The sequence below is a fragment of the Carcharhinus amblyrhynchos genome, chromosome 1, assembly GCF_965287045.1.
Source record: "Carcharhinus amblyrhynchos chromosome 1, sCarAmb.v2.hapA, whole genome shotgun sequence".
NCBI lineage: Eukaryota > Metazoa > Chordata > Chondrichthyes > Carcharhiniformes > Carcharhinidae > Carcharhinus > Carcharhinus amblyrhynchos.
This window is the reverse complement of record NC_137324.1, coordinates 63,434,123-63,452,775: the sequence shown is the minus strand read 5'-3', so window position 1 is coordinate 63,452,775 and position 18,653 is coordinate 63,434,123. Positions and strand designations below refer to the sequence as shown.

Below are 18,653 nucleotides of genomic sequence, written 5' to 3'. Positions count from 1 at the left end.
CATCGACCAGAGCAAAGAACCTCACTGGACACAACTATACTCTTAGCACCGCAAATTACTTTCACTGTTTCCACCCCCCCAGGCTCGAAGACAACCAGTCACTCCAGGAAGCATGGAAAATGTGCAGGCGAGAGTAAAACAATGCGGTCCCAAGGCGCCCCTCCCCACCTTACTCCTTGCAAATATCTAATCACTGGAAAACAAGCTAGATGAACTTCAAAGCCAGATTCACTTTCCAACGAGAACTGAGGAACTGCTGTGTGCTCTGTTTCACAGAGACATGGCTCACCTCCTGCTTCACCGGACTGTGCCCCACAAACATAGGGCTTCTCAATCCATCAAATGAACAGTACAGCAGCCTCAGTGAAGACTAGGTAAGGTGGAGTCTCCCTCCTAATCAACACCTTGTGGTGGATAGATGTAACACTAACAAGTTTCTGCTTCCTGAACCTAGAATACATGACACTAAAATGCCACCCCTATTGCGGGAGTTCACATCCCACTCCAAGCAAGCAACATCATGCCAGATGATCAAATAGTCTCACAGCAAAACGTCTTGAGGCCTTATTAATCGTAGCCGGCATCTTCAATTAGGCAAAGCTCAAGAGCGTACTACCAAGTTACCACCAAGGGCCCAAAACACCCTAAAGCATTGCTACATAAATATCAAATATGCCTACCGCTCTATCGCCTGCCCACACTTTGACAAACTGTGGAGATGCCGGCGTTGGACTGGGGTAAACACAGCAAGAAGTCTGACAACACCAGGTTTGTCACCAACACCAGGGAGAAAACCCAAAAGCTTGTGAGTACACTTTGGCAAATCAGGCCACAAGGCTGTGCTTCTGCTCCCAGCTGACAAGCAAAAACTAAAGTGGGAGAATCCGTCAAAGAAGGTTGTGCAATGTTGGTCTGGGGAATCAGATGATCTCCTACAGGATTGCTTGAAGTCAGTGGACTGGTCAGTATTTAATAAAACTCTGCGACCAGCCCGAACAAGTAAACCACTACAGTAACAGAGTTCATTAGTAAGTGTGTAGAAGCTGGAGTGCCAAAGAAGCATCTCCATGAGTTTCCCAACTGGAAATCATGGATGAATAGGAATATCTACAGCTTGCTGAAGCCTAGGTCAGGAGGTGTTCAAGATTGGCAACCCTGACCTATACAAGAAACACATGATCTAAGGAGATCCATCAAAAGATGCCAAAAGGCAAGACTGGGCCAAGCTGGAATCCCAGGCTAGCCACATGGACCCTCGCCATGGCGAGGTCTGCAAGGCATTACAGGCTACAAAATGAAGGTTCGTAAAATCACTTGCTCCAATGCATCCCTCCCTGATGAGCTCAAAGCGTTTTACGCCCGTGTTGAGCAAGAGATCAACGAGAGCACACCCTCCACCCTGAAAGCCTCAGATGAAACTGTATATGAAGTCACCAATGTAGATGTCAGAGCCACCTTCTCAAAGGTCAACCCCCAGACTGGATGGAGTACCTGGATAACCACTCAGATCCTGTGCACATCAGCTGGTGGGGGTATTTGCAGACATCTCCAATCTCTCTTTACAACAATCCGAGGCTCCTATTTGCTTCAAGATGATGACCATCATCCCAGTACCAAAGAAAAGAACATAAGAAATAGGAGCAGGAGTAGGCCATCCAGCCCTTCGAGCCTGCCCCGCCATTCAATAAGATCATGGCTGATCTGTCGTGGCTCAGTTCCAAATTCCCGCCCTCTCCCCATAACCCTTAATCCCCTCTCTTATCAAAAACCCATCAACCCGCGTCTTAAAAATATTTAGCGAGGTAGCCTCCACCACTTCAATGGGCAGAGAATTCCAGAGATTCACCACCCTTTGAGTGAAGAAGTTCCTCCTCAACTCCGTTCTAAACCGCCCCCCCTTAGCAGCGTGCCTCAATGACCATTGTCCATGGTTCTGACATCCATCATTATGAAGTGCTTCGAAAGGTTAGTCATGACATGAATCTATTCTGGATTCTTGGATCCACTACAGTTTGCCTACTGCTGCAACAGCGGACGCCATTTCCCTAGCCTTGCACTCAACCTTGATAACAAAGACACCTGTGTCAGACACCTATTTATTAAATTACAGCTCAGCCTTCAACACCATGATTCCCAAGAAACTCATCTCCACATTCCGTGACCTGGGCCTTGGCTCATCCCTCTGCAACAGATCCTGAACTTCCTAACCACAATCAGTAAGGCCAAGTAACACCTCCTCCATGATCATCCTCAACACTGGTACCACACAAGGCTGTGTTCTCAATCCCCTACCATACTTTTTATACATCTATGACTGTGTGGCCAAATTCCCCTCCAACATCAATAATTTCTCCCTCAACGCCAACAAAACGAAGGAGACTGTCATCGACTTCAGGAATCGTAGAGGAGAACATGCCCCTAACAATGGGGACAAGGTAGTTTTCAACTATTTCTACTTCAGGTTTTTAGTTGTCCAGATCACCAACCACCTGTCCTGGTCTCTCCATGCCGACACTATGGTGGGCTTTCTTAACCAACGCCTCTAGTTTCTCAGAAGACTAAGGAAATTTGGCACGTCATCTACAGATGCACCATAAAGAGCATTCTTTCTGGTTGTATCACAGCTTGGTTTAGCTCCTGCTCTGCCCAAAGACTGCAAGAAACTGCAAAAGGTCATGACTGTAGCCCAATCCATCACATAACTCAGCTTCCAATCCATTGGATGTCTACACTTCTCGCTGTCTCAGCAAAGTGGCCATATAATTAAGGACCCCACATACCTTGGACATCCTCTCTTCCTTCTTCTGTTAGGAAAAGGATACAATTGAGGTCACATATCAACTGACTTGAGAACAGCTTCTTCCCTGCTGCCAGACTTTTGAATGGACCTACCTTGCATTAAGTTGATCTTTCTCTACACCCTAGCAATGATTAACACTATATTCTGCACTCTTGTTTCTTTCTCTATGAACAGTATGCGTTGTCTGTATAGCGTTCAAGTAACAATACTTTTCACTGTATACTAATACATGTGGCAATAATAAATGAAAATCAAATCAAGCAGTGGTTTACCACAATCATTTATAAATCGGCACTGGGAGAAAAAGTTTCCATCTATATTCTGGTATTTCAGACTAAACTTTGTAACCCAGGAGTATTTCTGTACATATTCAGCTATTAAGCAGGTTTTCTACATCTAAAAACAACAAATAAAGAGTAATGAGATGCCAATGTTACATCTCACACAAGACTATGAACTGATCAACATTGGCTAATACATTAACAAATGCAAAGATTTGACTGACTGATGGGTTATGCTTTGATGCATATAAATGGTTATTTGAAAAATGCATGGAGGTGCACTGTCCGTTTCAGAATCCCCAGGAATGTTCAGAAGGTTGCACAAAAACCCAAGTACCAGAATTGACCTTTCAGTATCAGCTATGCACAAACTGGTGAGAAGTAAAGGCGGTTATTGATATTGATTTGCTGAATGTCCTGTGATCTCTGTTGGTAGGAGGGGAAGGGAAAGAGACTGAAGCTTCTACTTGCAGGAATCGAATGGAACTTTGAGGCCAGCCCTTTAGAGAGTCAACAAGGTGACATGCGATCAGCAGTAAAAAAAAGAAGTTTGAAAGTTTTAATGTGGGCATAACTAGGGGGCTTGGGCAGAGAACTTTCTTTGTTTGAAACAGTAAGTAAACTTGTCAGAATTATATGCTGACTATAATGTGCTATAAAGGGTGGGGGGGGGGGGGGGTGAGTTGTAGGGAAATGCATGTCCTGTTAAACTAGATCTCTTCAGGCTAACCATCGTTTATGTTATTGGGTGGAAAATTATTTAGCAGACATGAGGAACCCTAATGGGTGCGGCCAGGGAAGATTTTTGAAAAACTTTCTAGTTTACAAACTCAAATGAGGGATCAATTGTGCCTCAACTCTATTTCTAGAAGAGCTAAAGTATTTCTGTGCCAATAACTTTATCCTAGATAATATAATCAAATACAAGTCTCCCTTGCTAGAACCCCTTCTTTTCAATTAGCAATAACATGCTGAATTACATGTTTAAATTAAAAGTTTATAATTAAAATACTCCATTCAGCACCCCCTCCCAGGCAGCACAGTAGCACTGCTGCTTCAGTACCAGCGACCCAGTTTGATTCCCAGCTTGGGTCACTGTCTGCGTGGAGTTTGCACGTTCTCCCCGTGTCTGCGTTCGTTTCTCCGGTTTCCTCCCACATTCTGAAAGACGTGCTGGTTAGGTGCATTGACCTGAACAGGTGCCGGACTGTGGCAATTAGGGGAATTTCACAGCAATTTCATGGCAGTGTTAAAGTAAAAGCCTTACTTGTGATTAACAAACAAACTTTACTTTCACTATAAATATTTTTCTAACCTTACAGCTGAATTGAGTTTATGGGTGAATGAGTAACACATGCACTTATAACTGACAATATAAACCAATTTGAAAAATGTAACAGTCACAATCAGCTGTATTTTAGTTTAACAATAGCATACATTTATTTTGATTGAGAACTATTCTGAACTTTCTTTCTGAATATTGAAATCAACTCGATTGAATTGCATTCATTATGCAAACAAAACGCTGTCCACCATGTTCAAAAGTAAAGTGCAAATCACATATATAAAACTTGGTTCAAAACATAGTCTGGATCTTCCCTCAGGTTTTTGAGGACAGCAAATAGTTAACTACCACATTTATATTCAGTTATGCTTGGAACATAAATGGACAACAGATGGCTTTTAATCTCATTTATGTGTGTTAAGGGGACTGTGCCAAACCAAGACTAAACAAAAATCAACTTCATTTTGAAAAAGTAAACAAATTCAGTTATGCTAATTTGCCCAAGGGCATTTTATCCTAGCTGTGATAGTTCAGTATCAAACCGGAGCATGAGCAAACTTTCAAAGTAATGTTTCTAAATGTGCTTGGTATTTGAACTTGCCTTTGAATCTCTTCAGGAAAGGTGGCACTGAACATCAATGTCTGGCGGTTTTGTTTTGGTGGCATATCAAATGAGCTGACTAGTTTCCGCATGTCAGGTTCAAATCCCATATCCAACATACGGTCTGCTTCATCTAATACCAAGTACTGAACCTTACCAAGGCCAACCTAGAAATCATGAAAATAGATAAGTTTCACCAAGAGCTACAGAGTCGAAATAAAAACGTTGGTCACAAAATGATGAGCTACCACTAAACTGTATGGGCCACAGGTGGTGAGAGGAACAGTGGTCATCATATCAATGACCTTTAACTGGAAAGAGTATGAACACACCTTTATTTTTAGAATCTTGGTGGTAACCTGACAAAAAAGTGTCTGTCCTTTGTAGATCCTGTTCTATTTTCCAATCGTCTTAACAAGAAATTAGATAGATTTAATAAAAGGCAGGAATTGTTTTGCCATGTTACTGCTTAAACGGTGGGCTACACCTATCCCCATACTTCTGTGATAAGATGTCCTGGGCCCAGATTTTGAAAGCTTACTGGCACTCTTCTGATTATACAGGAAGTTATCTAAACAGTTACTGGATGAAAATCACAGCCAGTTATTTTCCAAAGTTAGAGTAAAGATGGCCAACATTTATCCTGAGGGTTTTTGGCCTACTTGTAGCCCATCAGGCAATGCATTCTAAAATCAAAATACTGCAGATGCTGGAAACATGGAAAAACAGAAAATACTAAATATCCTTAGTATCAGATTTGTAGCGGAGAGGACCTGAAATGTCAACTCTCTCCCTTCACAGATGTTGCTAGTCTTAAGAACTTTCAGCATGTCGGTTTTTTAAAAAATATTCTTCCTTCTTTCAGTACAGTGGTAGGTGAGAAAATATTTCTGTTGAGTTGAAATTCTAGTTTCTGATTAACACAAGAAATGATCTGAAATTGTCCATTAAATGTACAATCCATGATCAATCTCAGTTTCAGCGCAGTTGTTCCATCATACGACAACATATGGCTTCCAATTTACCAGCATTCTTGACAGTAAATTTCTATAATAGCCTTTTACTATACAATGACCAACAGCTTACCTTTCCTTTGGAGATAATATCCAAAAGTCTGCCAGGTGTGCCACACAAGATATTACACCCTTGTAAAACCTGACGAATTTGATGGCCGGTACTCGTTCCTCCGTAAACCACAACAGGTCTTATAACAGTTCTGTAAATATCGAAAAACACAGGATTCATAAAATTGAGGGGAAAGGTTAGGCAATTTTAACTTGTAAATACAACCCGGACCTTCCTTCAGCTCAGCACTCAAAATTTCCTCTCCCATTCCCAACAATACTTAACATAAACTTCAAGAGTAGAGTCAACGCCCTTTGTAACAAATGTTGACAGGGACCGGGCTCACGGGGTTAGCCTACTTCCCTCACCCTGGAGGCTTCAGGTGCTTAACTGCGTAGTGTCAAGAAACTGCTGCATTATATTTGTCATTTTTCTCAGCCCTGCCCTCCAACCTCTCATTTTTGTTCCACTAGGCCTTTCCCACATTCCACAATTTGCACTTATTACTTTGGTCATTGCGTCCTGCCAAAAGGCAGGTCTTTTTCTAAGCCAGTCAGTAGTGGTTCAACACTGCCCTCTACTCACAGGGGCCAAGTGCAGACAGGCAGGTCTCACGTTCACCATAGCAGGAACGTGAATCAAAAATCACGTTACGGTGTTATTCTGAACCATACTGAGCTAACCAGCTCTGGTGTTTTTATATCTTTCTGCGGACGCAAGGACCTTTTCTAAAAAAAAATTAATTCCAGGCCAGGTCTGGACTTAAAACCCACCCTGGGAGTAGTGTTAGGCCCACCGGAGCCACTGACGTTATTGTGGCACAAGTACCACATCATGCTACTGGGTAGGGCGTTCTAAAATTATTAACCATTGACAAGAAAACAAAAATGAGGCTACATGCCCAAGTCTGAACAGGGAGAGATTCTGGGAGGTGATGGATGTCCTCCATGCAATTGCAGCCTTCTGAATAGAGTTTAGGAGATGCTGCCATCTTTAAATAAAAAAGTACATAATTTTGCTCCCCTCCTTCTCATTCTTCAAATGATACTAACATTATAATAAAAGCAAAATACTGTGGATGCCAGAAATACGAAAGAGGTAAAATGCAGGAAAAACTCACCTCTAAAGAAAAGTCTTATGGATTCGAAACATTTCTCTCCACAGATGCTGCCAGATGAGTTTTTCCAGAATTTTTGGTTTTTAAATTGAACACTTAACTTTTCAATGTTCAGTTCAAATGAACATCCAAAATACTAACTTTGTTGAGAAATGCTGACTCAGCAATTTCTGTACTTTTGCCAGAAATCCAATTCCTTGGAGGTTTTTTTTATTTACTTACCCAAAAGAAAATTTCCGAGCTTCCAGATATATCTGATTGATCAGCTCGCGTGTTGGAGCTACAATAACTACTTCTGGTTCTTGTAGTTCCTTGAATCGACTGGATGCTGCATTCCCCCTAATTAGCTTTTCTATCATTGGCAACAGGAACGCAGCCTGTGACAATTACATACAAAAAAAACCAATTGACCGCAATTATTACAGGAAAGGAGGAGCATTAACTTCTCAGATTCTTATAAATCAGTTACTCTAACTTGACAGTGCACGTATATTGAGCAAAGACCTTTACCTTGGGTTCACGCATTGAAAAGTGGCTTGGAAAAAGGTAGAGAATTGCAATGGCCTTTACGAAGAGTGTGAGGGTAGAAGATTAGCAGCAATTTTTTTTTTTAAAAGACAAAGCTTTAAACCATTTTCCCTTTAAATGCACAAGAACCTGGAACATACTATGTTAGCCAGCTGCAAGCTACCCAGTTTATAATGATACATGAATGCTGGTGCGTAAGAAATTTTAAAAAGGTATTGCATGTTGCAATGTACAGGTTGCGCACAAAACAAAAAAAAAATGACGCTGATCAGATGGTAGCAATCACTGTCCAGGAAGCTATTGCTTATGAGCTGGTATAGATAAAATGCATCAGAAATAAAAATCAGGAGTAGGACTCAGCTATTTTTATCTTTCCCACTCAAAAGGTGCTAAAGTATAAATTTACATGTAAAAGGGCAATTCATAAAATAGTACCAGCACATTAAGAGTTGGTTACATGGTGTTTTTTTCTACCACTCACTGTTTTTCCAGAGCCAGTTTGGGCACAGGCCATCAAATCCCGTCCCGAAAGCACAATTGGAATTCCATGTTTCTGAACTGGTGTAGGTTTCAGATATCCTGCCTTATTGATATTCTTGTTCAAAGTTTCACACAGATGAGCTTCATCAAATGACTAGAAGGGGGAAAAAAAAACAATAAGCTTTAGTAATTGGTCTATAGAACTGAAATGAATTACGGTGTACAAACCTTGAGAATGTTTTTTTTAAGCTCCATTCAATGTTGGGGACCGTATGAACCACGAATACAAATACATTTTTATGACTAGAAGCCTGTGCCAAGTGGCGAATCCCTTGCCATTTGCAGTGTGCATTAATGATCTAAATATGAATGGGGAAGAAAGAAGATAAGCAAGTTAACCAGCAACATGAAAATTGGTGGTGTGGTAAATAGCAGGAAGGATAGCCTTAGATTACAGGACAATAGAGATGGACTGGTCAGAACAGCAGCAAATGGAATTTAATCCCAAAAAAGGAGTGAGGTTTTTGGAAAGACTAACAAGACAAGGGAATAAACAATGAATGGTGGAACATTAAGTAGTACAGAGGAACACAGGGACCTTGGGGTGAATGTTCTCAGATCTCTGAAAGCAATAGGACAAGTAGATAATGGGCATATGGGATACCTGCTTTTATTAGTCAAGGCATAAAATACAAGAGGAAGGAAGGTTATGACAGAGCTGCATAAAATGCACATTAGGCCATAGCTAGCGTGGTGTTTGCAGTTCTGTCGCCACATTATAGGAAGAACGTGATTGCATTAGCAAGGGTGCAAAAGAGATGCACCAGGATGTTGCCTAGGCTGGAGCATTTCAATATGAAGGAAGGCTGGATAGACTGGGGTTGTTTTCATTAGTGCCCAGACAGCTGAGGGGAGAACTTCATTGAGGTGTATGGAACTATGAGAAATACTAGAAAAGGAAAAAAACTTTTCCCTTTACTACAGGGATCAATAACCAGTGAGGGGATTTAAAGGGGATTAGAGCAAAACAAAAAAAAAAATGCAGGACGGTGGGAATAAAGAACAAAAGAATTACAGCACAGGAACAGGCCTTCTGGCCCTCCAAGCCTACACCACCATGCTGTCCAACTTAACTAAAATCCCCTACCCTTCAGGGGACATACCCCTTTATTCCTGTGCTTGTCAAGATCTCCCTTAGAACTCACTACCGTATCTGCTTCAACTCTCTCTCTCCCGGCAACAGTTCCAGCACCCACTACTCTAAGAAATCTGCCTCCTACATCTCATTTAAACCTTGCCCCTCGCACCTTAAACCTATGCTACACCCAGGTCCCTTTGCCCATCAATACTCTTAAGGGTTCTGCTATTTACTGTATGTTTCCTATCTGTATTAGGCCTTCCAAAATGCATTACCTCATTTGTCCAGATTAAACTCCATCTGCCATCTCTCCACCCAAGTCTGCAACTGATCTATATCCTGCTGTATCCTCTGATGGTCCTCATCGCTATCCGCAAATCCACCAACCTTTGTGTCATCCACAAAACTTACTAATCAAGCCAGTTACATTTTCCTCCAAATTATTTATATATATTACAAAGATCCAATACTGATCCCTGAGAAACACCACTTGTCACAGCCCTTCATTCAGAAACGCACCCTTCCACTGCTACCCTCTGTCTTCTTTGACCAAGCCTGTTCTGTATCCACTCTGCCAGCTCACCTCTGATCCCATGTGACATCACCTTCTGCACATGTCTGCCATGAGGGACCTTGACAAAGGCCTTACTGAAGTCCATGTAGACAACATCCACTGCCCTACTCTCAATCATCTTCATCACTTCCTTGAAAAATTCGATCAAGTTCACAAGACACAACCTCCCCTTCACAAAACCATGTTGCCTCTTACTAACACATCCACTTATTTCCAAGTGGGAATAAAGTCCATCTTGAAGAATCCTCTCCAATAATTTCCCTACCACTGATGTAAGGCTCAGTGGCCCGGATTATTCTTGCTTTCCTTCTTAAACAAAGAAACAGTGGCTATTTTCCAATCCTCTAGGACCTCCCCTGTAGCCAGTGAGGGTACAAAAATTTCTCTCAAGGCCCCAGCAATTTCCTCCCTCACATTTCTCAGTATTCTGGGATATATCCCATCAGGCCCTGGGGACTTATGTACCTTAACGATTCTCAAGAACGTCAATACCTCCACCTTTTTGATCTCAACGTGACTCAAACTATCTACACACTCTTTCCCAGACTCATCATCCACCAAGTCCTTCTCTTTAGTGAATACTGATGCAAAGTACTCATTTAATACCTCGCCCATTTCCTCTGGCTCCACACAGATTCTCTCCCTTATCCTCCAGTCAGCCTCTCATTCTTTACGTCTGTACAAAAAGTCTTAGGAGTTTCCTTAATCCTGCTGGCCAATGCTTTTTCATGATGCCTTTTAGATCTTCTTACTCCTTGCTTAAGTTTCTTTCTACTTTCCTCGTATTCCACACTTGCTTTGTGTTCCCAGCCTCTTCGCTTTGATAAACGCTTTCTTTTTCTCTTTGACTAGGCTCACAATATCTCTTGTTATCCAAGGTTCCCAAAACTTACCATACTTATCCTTTATCCTTATAGGAATGTGCCGGTCCTGAATCCCTATCAACTTACACTTTGAAAGCCTCCCACATGCCAGATGCTGATTTGCCCTCAAACATCTGCCCCAATCTACATTCTTCAGTTCCTGCCTAATATTGTTGTAATTAGCCTTCCCCCAGTTTAGAACCTTAACTTGAGGTCTACACATATCTTTATCCATCAGTACCTAAAGCTGACTGAATTGTGGTCACTGTTCCTGAACTGCTCCCCTACTGAAACAAACAACCACCTGGATGGCTCATTCCCCAATACCAGGTCCAATATGGCCCCTTCCCTAGTTGGACTATCTATATACTGTTTCAGGAAGCCCTCCTGGATGTTCCTTACAAACTCTGCCCCATCCACACCCCTAGCATTAAGGGAGTCCCAGCCAATATAGGCAAAATTAAAGTCTCCCACCACAACAAACCTATTACCTTTTACACTTTGCCAAAATCTGCCTATATATCTGTTCCTCAATTTCCCACTGGCTGTTGGTGGCCTACAGTAAACCCCCAACATTGTGACTGCACCTTTTCTATTCCTGAGCTCTACCCATATTACCTCACTGTATGAGCCCTCCCGGAGTACAGCTGTGATATTCTCCTTAACCAGTAGTGCTACTCCCCCACCATCCCACCTGAAACATCTGTATCCTGAAATGTTAAGCTGCCAATCCTTTCCTTCCCTTAAGAAAGTCTCTGTAATGGCAACAGCATCGTAGTTCCACATACTAATCCAAGTTCATTTGCCTCGCCTGTTACATTTCTTGCATTGAAAGAAGTGCACTTCAGTCCACCACACCCTCTGATTAGCAATCCCACCCTGCCTGCTGTTTGAGTTTTACTGGCCCTACTCTCTGGTTCCCCTTTAGCTAGCTCATTTTTGCTTTGGCTCCCACCCCTCCGCCAAACAAGTTTAAATTCATTCCGTGTGACATTAGCAAACCTCCCAGCCAAAATATTGTGCCCTTCCAGTTTAGATGCAACCCATCCTTCTTGTACAGGTCCCATCTGCCCCCAGAGACCCCAATGGTCCAGGTATCTGAAACCCTCCCTCCTACACGAGCTGTTTAGCCATGTGTTGAGCCACGCTATCTTCCTATTCCTAGCCTCACTAACACATGGCACAGGGAGTAATCCTGTGATTACAACCCTAGAAGTCCTGCTTTTTAACTTTCTACCCAACTCCCTAAACTGCTGCTGGAGGACCTCACCTCTTTCTGCCTATGTCATTAGTACCAATATGTACCACAACCTCTGGCTGTTCACCCTCTCCCTTCACAATGCTTTCTGCCTGTTCAGAAACATCCTGGACCCTGGCACCAGGAAGGCAACATACCATCCTAGAGTCTCTTTCACATCCAGGGAAATGCCTATCTGCACCCCTAACTATAGAGTCCCCTGTAACTATTGCCCTAGTCTTTTGTTCCTCCCTGTTTAACAGAGCCAGCTGATGTACCACTGCTTTGGCTGCTGGTATCTCCCGATAGCCCATCTCCCCCCAACAGTATCCAAAACAGTACACTTGTTACAGAAGGGGATGACCACAGGTCATTCCTGCCCTGACTGCCTGCCCTTTCTGGCAGTCACCCATCTGCCAACAACTTCAGTATGACCACATCTCTAAATCTCCTATGATGCTTTCCACCCCCTTCATGCTCGTAAGTGCACCCAGTTGCTGCTCCAACCTGTCCATGTGGTCTGTAAGGAGCTGCAATTGGGTGCATTTTCTGCAGACAGTCATTTGGAATTCACTGTCTCAAAAGATGGTAGAGGCAGGAAAATTCATGAAGCATTCAGATGATCACTTGAAATGCCATAGCATACAAGGCTGCAGACCTGGAAAATGAGATTAGAACAGATAGGTGTTTGATAGTTGTAGAGATATGGGCTGAAGGCCTCTTTCCGTGTTGTAAAAATCTATGACTCAAATGACTGACAAAAAGGAAACAATTTTTTGCTTTATAGTCTCAATGTAGTGTATATCAATTTCCAAATACCCAAGTTCACGATTTTTGTGGGGCAAGATAGACAGGCTTAAAAAAGATGAGTTTTTAAATATCCTATCATGTTAAAATATTGTTCTAGGCTAGAGATTAATTTTAATAACAAAAAGCATTATCTTGCATTCAATCTATTTCTACCTGTGCTAATCATTTCTTTTTTCCCCACCATCAGCCACCTTCCCATTATGGGTGAACCAATGCAAAAATGCAACACAATACACCAGAACCTTTGAGCAACATCAACTGATTCAGCTTCAAATCCCTGCTCATTTCTGATTCCAATTCAATCCAACCCGAATTAAAATCTTATTTTGACTTGCATGTTAGCAATGTATAGTCTTCCACAATTCCTCTGAACCTATGTTGCATTGGAAAAGGATGGATAAGGAAGGATTTTACTTATGTCCCCATGAATATCGTACAAACAACACTCAGGACGAGTAATAATTGTGTTGTAACGCGACCTGCAAGGAGAAATAAATGGTGCATCTTCAATATGGTCTTAGAATGAACTGTATGCTGTCCGGATACTAATTGCCAAAAAGTGGGGAAAAATCTCAAATTAGCAACTGCACGAATCATAAGCACAGGGTTTTCTTCCTCCATCTCCACTCGATCACCCAATTCTCATCTTCAGTTTTTCAAATGAAAGGCTAAGTGATAATTTATTATACAAACCCATTTCATTTGCCATAAAACTGCCCCCAAATAAATGTTTTCCTGCAACTTGGCACTCTACTTGTCACCCATTCCCTCCCAAGTTTCTCTGCTTATGCACCATTTTTTGAATAAAAGAAAATCCTTCAAATCTAACTTTTTAAACCATGGGTGGGGTCTTCCAACTCTGCCAAAGGCAACTCCCTACTGAGGTTCCCCGACAACATGCAGAACGCCGTGCTGAAGTCTCAGCAGTCAATGAGCCACCTCCATCAGGAAACACACCACAGATGGGCCTGAAAATCATCCATGGTTCTGGTCATCTGATCTAATATCTAACAGTAGTGTTAAATTCTCATTTTTAAAAAAAGGTGCTATACAAATGCAAATACTTGTTCTGGCATTTACTTTCCTATTACACTCTGTATGGAACTCTCTCCGGCAACAGCAGTCAACATAACTGCCTCACAGCACTGGGGACTCGGGTTCAATTCCGGCCTTAGATCACTGTCTATGGAGTTTGCACGTTCTCCCCACGTCTGTGCGGGTTTCCTCCGGGTGCTCCAATTTCCTCCCACAGTTCAAAGATACGCAGGTTACGTGGATTGGCCATGCTAAATTGTCCCTTAGTGTCCCAAGATTGTAGGTTAGTGGAATTAATGGAGCAAATACTTGGAGTTACACAGTGAGGATGTGGGTGGGATGCTCTGTCAGCAAGTTAGTGCAGATCCAATGGGTTGAACAGTATCCTTTTGCACTGTAGGGTTCCTATTCCATTTCTACCAATTTTTTGCAAATATTTCTGCACATTGCCACTTGTACATTTGATCTCAAGACCACATCTGGTCACATTTAATCACAAAGACATGGAAGTTTTGGAGAAAGTGCAAAGAACATTCACCAGGATGTTGCCTATTCAAAGGTATTGGCTTTGAGGTTGAATAAACTAGGATTGCTTTCATTGCAAAGATGGAGGCTGAGGGGAGACCTGATAGGGATCTACAACATGATGAGATTTTTGGGGGTGGACAGAGAGAGGACATGTCCTCTTTTCTTTGAGCTCAAGTCCAACTTTGCCCTTATCGTCTGGCTTGCTGTCTTGTCTCTTTGGCCTTTTTCTTATTATTAAAATGTTAATTTTTCTTTGTGTGGGGTGGGAGGGGAGAAGAAAGGAGAGAACAAAGAAAAACAGGGTAATGGTCAGCTTCTGTCATATTTTAAGATGGGGGGTTGTGTTGTTGTTGTTGTTGTTAAGATGGCATGTGCTTGTGGAGAGGGCTGCTAGGTGACAGTGTGTGTGTTTCCAGGGGCTGGAATTGATAAGCAAAGACAGGGTGAATCAGAGGCTTTTTCCCCAGGGTGGAAAATGTCAATTACAAGGGGGCACAGGTTCAAGGTGAAAAGGAGGAAGGAGATGTGCAAGGTAAATTTTTCACGCAAAGGATAGTGGGTGTCTCGAACATGTTGCCAGAGGTGGTGGTGGTGGTGGAAACAGGCAAATTAGCAACATTTAAGAGGAATCTGGATGGGTACGTGAATAGGGAGAGAATAGAGGGATACAAACTGAGTAAGGGCAGAAGGTTTTTGTTTAGTTAGGGCATCATGATTGGCACAGGTTTGGAGTACTGAAGGGCTGATTCCTGTGCTATATTTTTCTTCATCTGACAGTTTCAAACATCTTCATTTTCCCCCAAAGAAATTGTGGGTCACTGGGATAAGATCCCAGAAGTTTGGACAGGCAAGATCCATGTATCCATTGGAGTTTGGAAGACCAGGGCTGCAATTTATGGAAACAAAAGCTTGAGGGAACCTGACAGGGTTCTCTCTCTGAGCAGTGGTTATAAATGAATACTCAAAAAAAAAAGGGAGAATTAGACAGATTCTTGACTGCCAAGGGAATCAAGGGTTATTGCGGATAGGTGGAATGTGAAGTTGAGGCCACAGTCAGGTCAGCCGTGATCTTATCAAAATTCAGACACAAGTGCTGATAAAGCAGGCTCAAAAAGGGTTGAATTGCCTATTCTTGCTCCTAATTTTAATGTCCATAGATGAGGACTGGACAATAGTTACAAAACCTGAAACAATCAAAACAACCTGCTAGCACTCAAGCTTCTAGACTTGTGCATTGGAAGGGATGATGCCAGCGTTGGACTGAGGTAAACATAGTAAAAAGTCTCACAACACCAGGCTAAAGTCCAACAGGTTTATTTGGTAGCAAAAGCCACTAGCTTTCGGAGTGTTGCTCCTTCGTCAGGTGAGTGGGAGTACTGTTCACAAACAGGGCATGTAAAGACAAACTCAAATTTACACTCCAAAAGCTAGTGGCTTTTGCTACCAAATAAACCTGTTGGACTTTAGCCTGGTGTTGAGACTTCTTATTGGCAAAGATGCCAGAGAACTGCAGCTCTGCACAATTTCAAAATATTTATTTTCTGCACATACAAACATTTCCTACATATACAAAAATAGCTCACTGCTCAGCCTGAACACAATTCCAAAAAAAGGGAAAAACAAAGTCAAAGCTTTTAAATAATAACTCCCACTCCATCCCCATTCACCGAAGAATAGCAACATTTTACCAAATCAGTGTTACATGATCTGCAAGTGCATAGTTAGTTTATCAGCCCAACCATTCATTAGAAGAAAAGGAAATTTCAATACCAACCAGTATTGCAGCTGGAACATTGAATCCTGAAACATCCACAAGAATTTCATCATATTTATCGAAGTTAATGCCAGTCTGATAACGAGCAAAGATTGCATTTTCATCTTCAGGTGGTGGTGGAGGAACATAAGTTACTTTGGGGCCTTGGAAGAAATACATCAACTAGATTTAGATTTATACATTTGAAATCAGAATACTTATATAGTCAGGAATGGAATATTATTTAGGCAAAGCATTTTTCTTTTGGGCATGGGTTTAAAGGAACAAATACAAGATAATTTTCTGCAAAGTAAAAACTATTTTAGATACATCAATATAACAAAGCAAAGCCCTGAGCGCTTGGAACCATTTAACAAAACAACTTTCCCAAAGTAGGAATGCTGGAAAAGGAAAGGCAAGTTACTATAATCTTATATCTCCTTGCATTCTGTTTGAAAAAGGACAGGAACCTGTCTGATGAGAATGGGCCTAAAACAGGAGGGAATTCTTCCTCCTCCCCTCCCAAGTACACAAAAGAGACAGGAATGGGTTATGTATAGGTGTCAATATTTGAAAAGCATGTGCCATTTATCAATACCTAGTTTAACCCCATCCCATAGAAAGATAAATACCAACACGGAATTTAAAGAAAAAGCACAGAAAATGTACAGCTGGTAATCCTCTTCCTTCATATATGTGCAGATATTGATTACTGGCATTCCCTGGATAACAAACAGAAATAGTGGGCTGTCTGATCGTTTATTCTGAAAAGCAGCTCTTTTAGCACGTCCACAGTTGGATTAGGAGCTGCAAAGTTGCATGATGCAGTTGCTTCAATCTTTTGTTTGTGAAGGTGGCAACATCTAACATGACCAGTTTAGAGGTGGTTGATAGATGTCCAATACTTGCATGAAAGGCTTAATCTTTCAAGTTGTACAGTTGGGCCGCTTGCTGTAGAATGCATTTGTTGAAGAAAGTTGAAGAAAGATTGTTGAAGGGTTTCAGGAGTTGTCCAAAGTAGCCTCCAAGATTACACTCAGGTTGGTGCTATATTGGTCAAATTGGCTTAGTCAGGTCTTTGTGCTCTGGGGGCTACACACTTGCAGTAATACACCGAAGATGAGTAAAATTTAGAATATTAGGATGAAATTTAAACTAGGAACATTCTATTTCTGACCTCTTTAAAAGGTCACGAAAAATTACTAAAAAAGTAAAGATCAGTATTGAGACTAAAAGCAAAGTTATCAGATGCTAGAAACATGTAAACACATTGCCTGTTTCAGCTAAACAAATAAGTCACAGTCATTTGCTGGACCATTCCACAGGGCAATGCCTAGTTTCAAACAACGTTTAGCTGTCAGTCACCATCAACTGATACATTCACTATGTTAACACCTCTACCATTAAGGGTCCACTTGCCAACCAATATCAGCACCCTCTTTCCACACAGTATGAAGTTACTGTTTCCCCTGACATTGATATTCTTGCAATAGTCCTGATGAGTGCAAAACAAAAAAATTCAACAAATTAAGCTCTTTACCTCCAAGCAAGGGTATTTGATAAAAGTGAACAACATAGATGAATTCAAAGGGAAACTCGCGAAGTGCTTGTGGGAGAAAGGAACAGAACGATACTTTGGGATCAAATGAAAACAAAAAGTGGGAGGAATCTCAAATGGAGCATAACCGTTTCTGTGCTGCAAATATGATCAAGGTCAAGCATCAACCAGGACTCCAACTCATGATTCTCACCCAGTGAAACTTGAACTCTCAGTGCACAAACACGAGATTGGACTCCCTCTGTCACCCAACCCTACACCCAAGTTTCCTTTTGACACTTGACTATTACCTTGGTTTTTGTCACCTTCATCATTAGAATTCCCACGACCTAAAAAACAAATAAATTATATTATCTGTGCTGCAGGGGGAGCGGACCGGGAACATACTATACAACATAATCACTCCCAACATTAACCAATTTAATGAATACAAATAAAGAACTATTGGCAAGCGGAGAAAATAAAGAAAGATGGAGGTTTTTAAGTTATGAAGAGTCTTGTGTTACTAGGAAGAGACTGCTTCCCATGGCTCGGAAAATCAGTGATAAGTTTAGCAATGGAAACCATATTTCAGCCCATCAGGTCTGCTCTACCGATGAGAGAGTGACTGAGGAATTATCAACTTAAAAATCAGAGTGTAGAGAGTGGGGAGAATGTAAAAACAATCATAGAGGATAGGGTTACTGAAATATGCAACATTCTGCTCAAGACAGCTAAAAGCATTACACAAGGGAAAACTGGTAAATGTGAAATAAAGGATAATGCTTGGGGAGAAATTAGGTCACAGATTAGTTTTAGATAGCTCTACAAAAAAGTCCAAGATATAGGGTGCAATTTTCCCATCCTGCCACCACAGGAAACTTAACAGTTGGGACATGGACCATGTAACAGTCATTGACCTCAGGCAGGATTTCTAGCGTTGGGTGAAGTGTGCAGCAGGAAAATCTCACCCATTGATCTAATGGCCATCTTCTGCGCTGTAAATGTCACCGCTACTAAA

General features: G+C 41.7%; 1 protein-coding gene across 7 annotated transcripts in view; it reads right to left on the bottom strand.

Moving 5' to 3' along the window:
* ddx4 (DEAD (Asp-Glu-Ala-Asp) box polypeptide 4) overlaps positions 1–18,653 on the bottom strand; it is a 76,184-nt gene that overhangs the window by 21,578 nt on the left and 35,953 nt on the right. For all 7 annotated transcript variants that reach the window (XM_080186064.1, XM_080186037.1, XM_080186081.1 and 4 more), the window contains 6 exons: positions 17,944–17,982; positions 16,117–16,259; positions 8,159–8,311; positions 7,372–7,526; positions 6,054–6,183; positions 4,968–5,134 (listed from right to left, as the gene is read on the bottom strand). In XM_080186064.1, the coding sequence (XP_080042190.1) occupies positions 4,968–5,134; positions 6,054–6,183; positions 7,372–7,526; positions 8,159–8,311; positions 16,117–16,259; positions 17,944–17,982 (787 nt within the window). The remainder of the gene's footprint in view (positions 1–4,967; positions 5,135–6,053; positions 6,184–7,371; positions 7,527–8,158; positions 8,312–16,116; positions 16,260–17,943; positions 17,983–18,653) is intronic.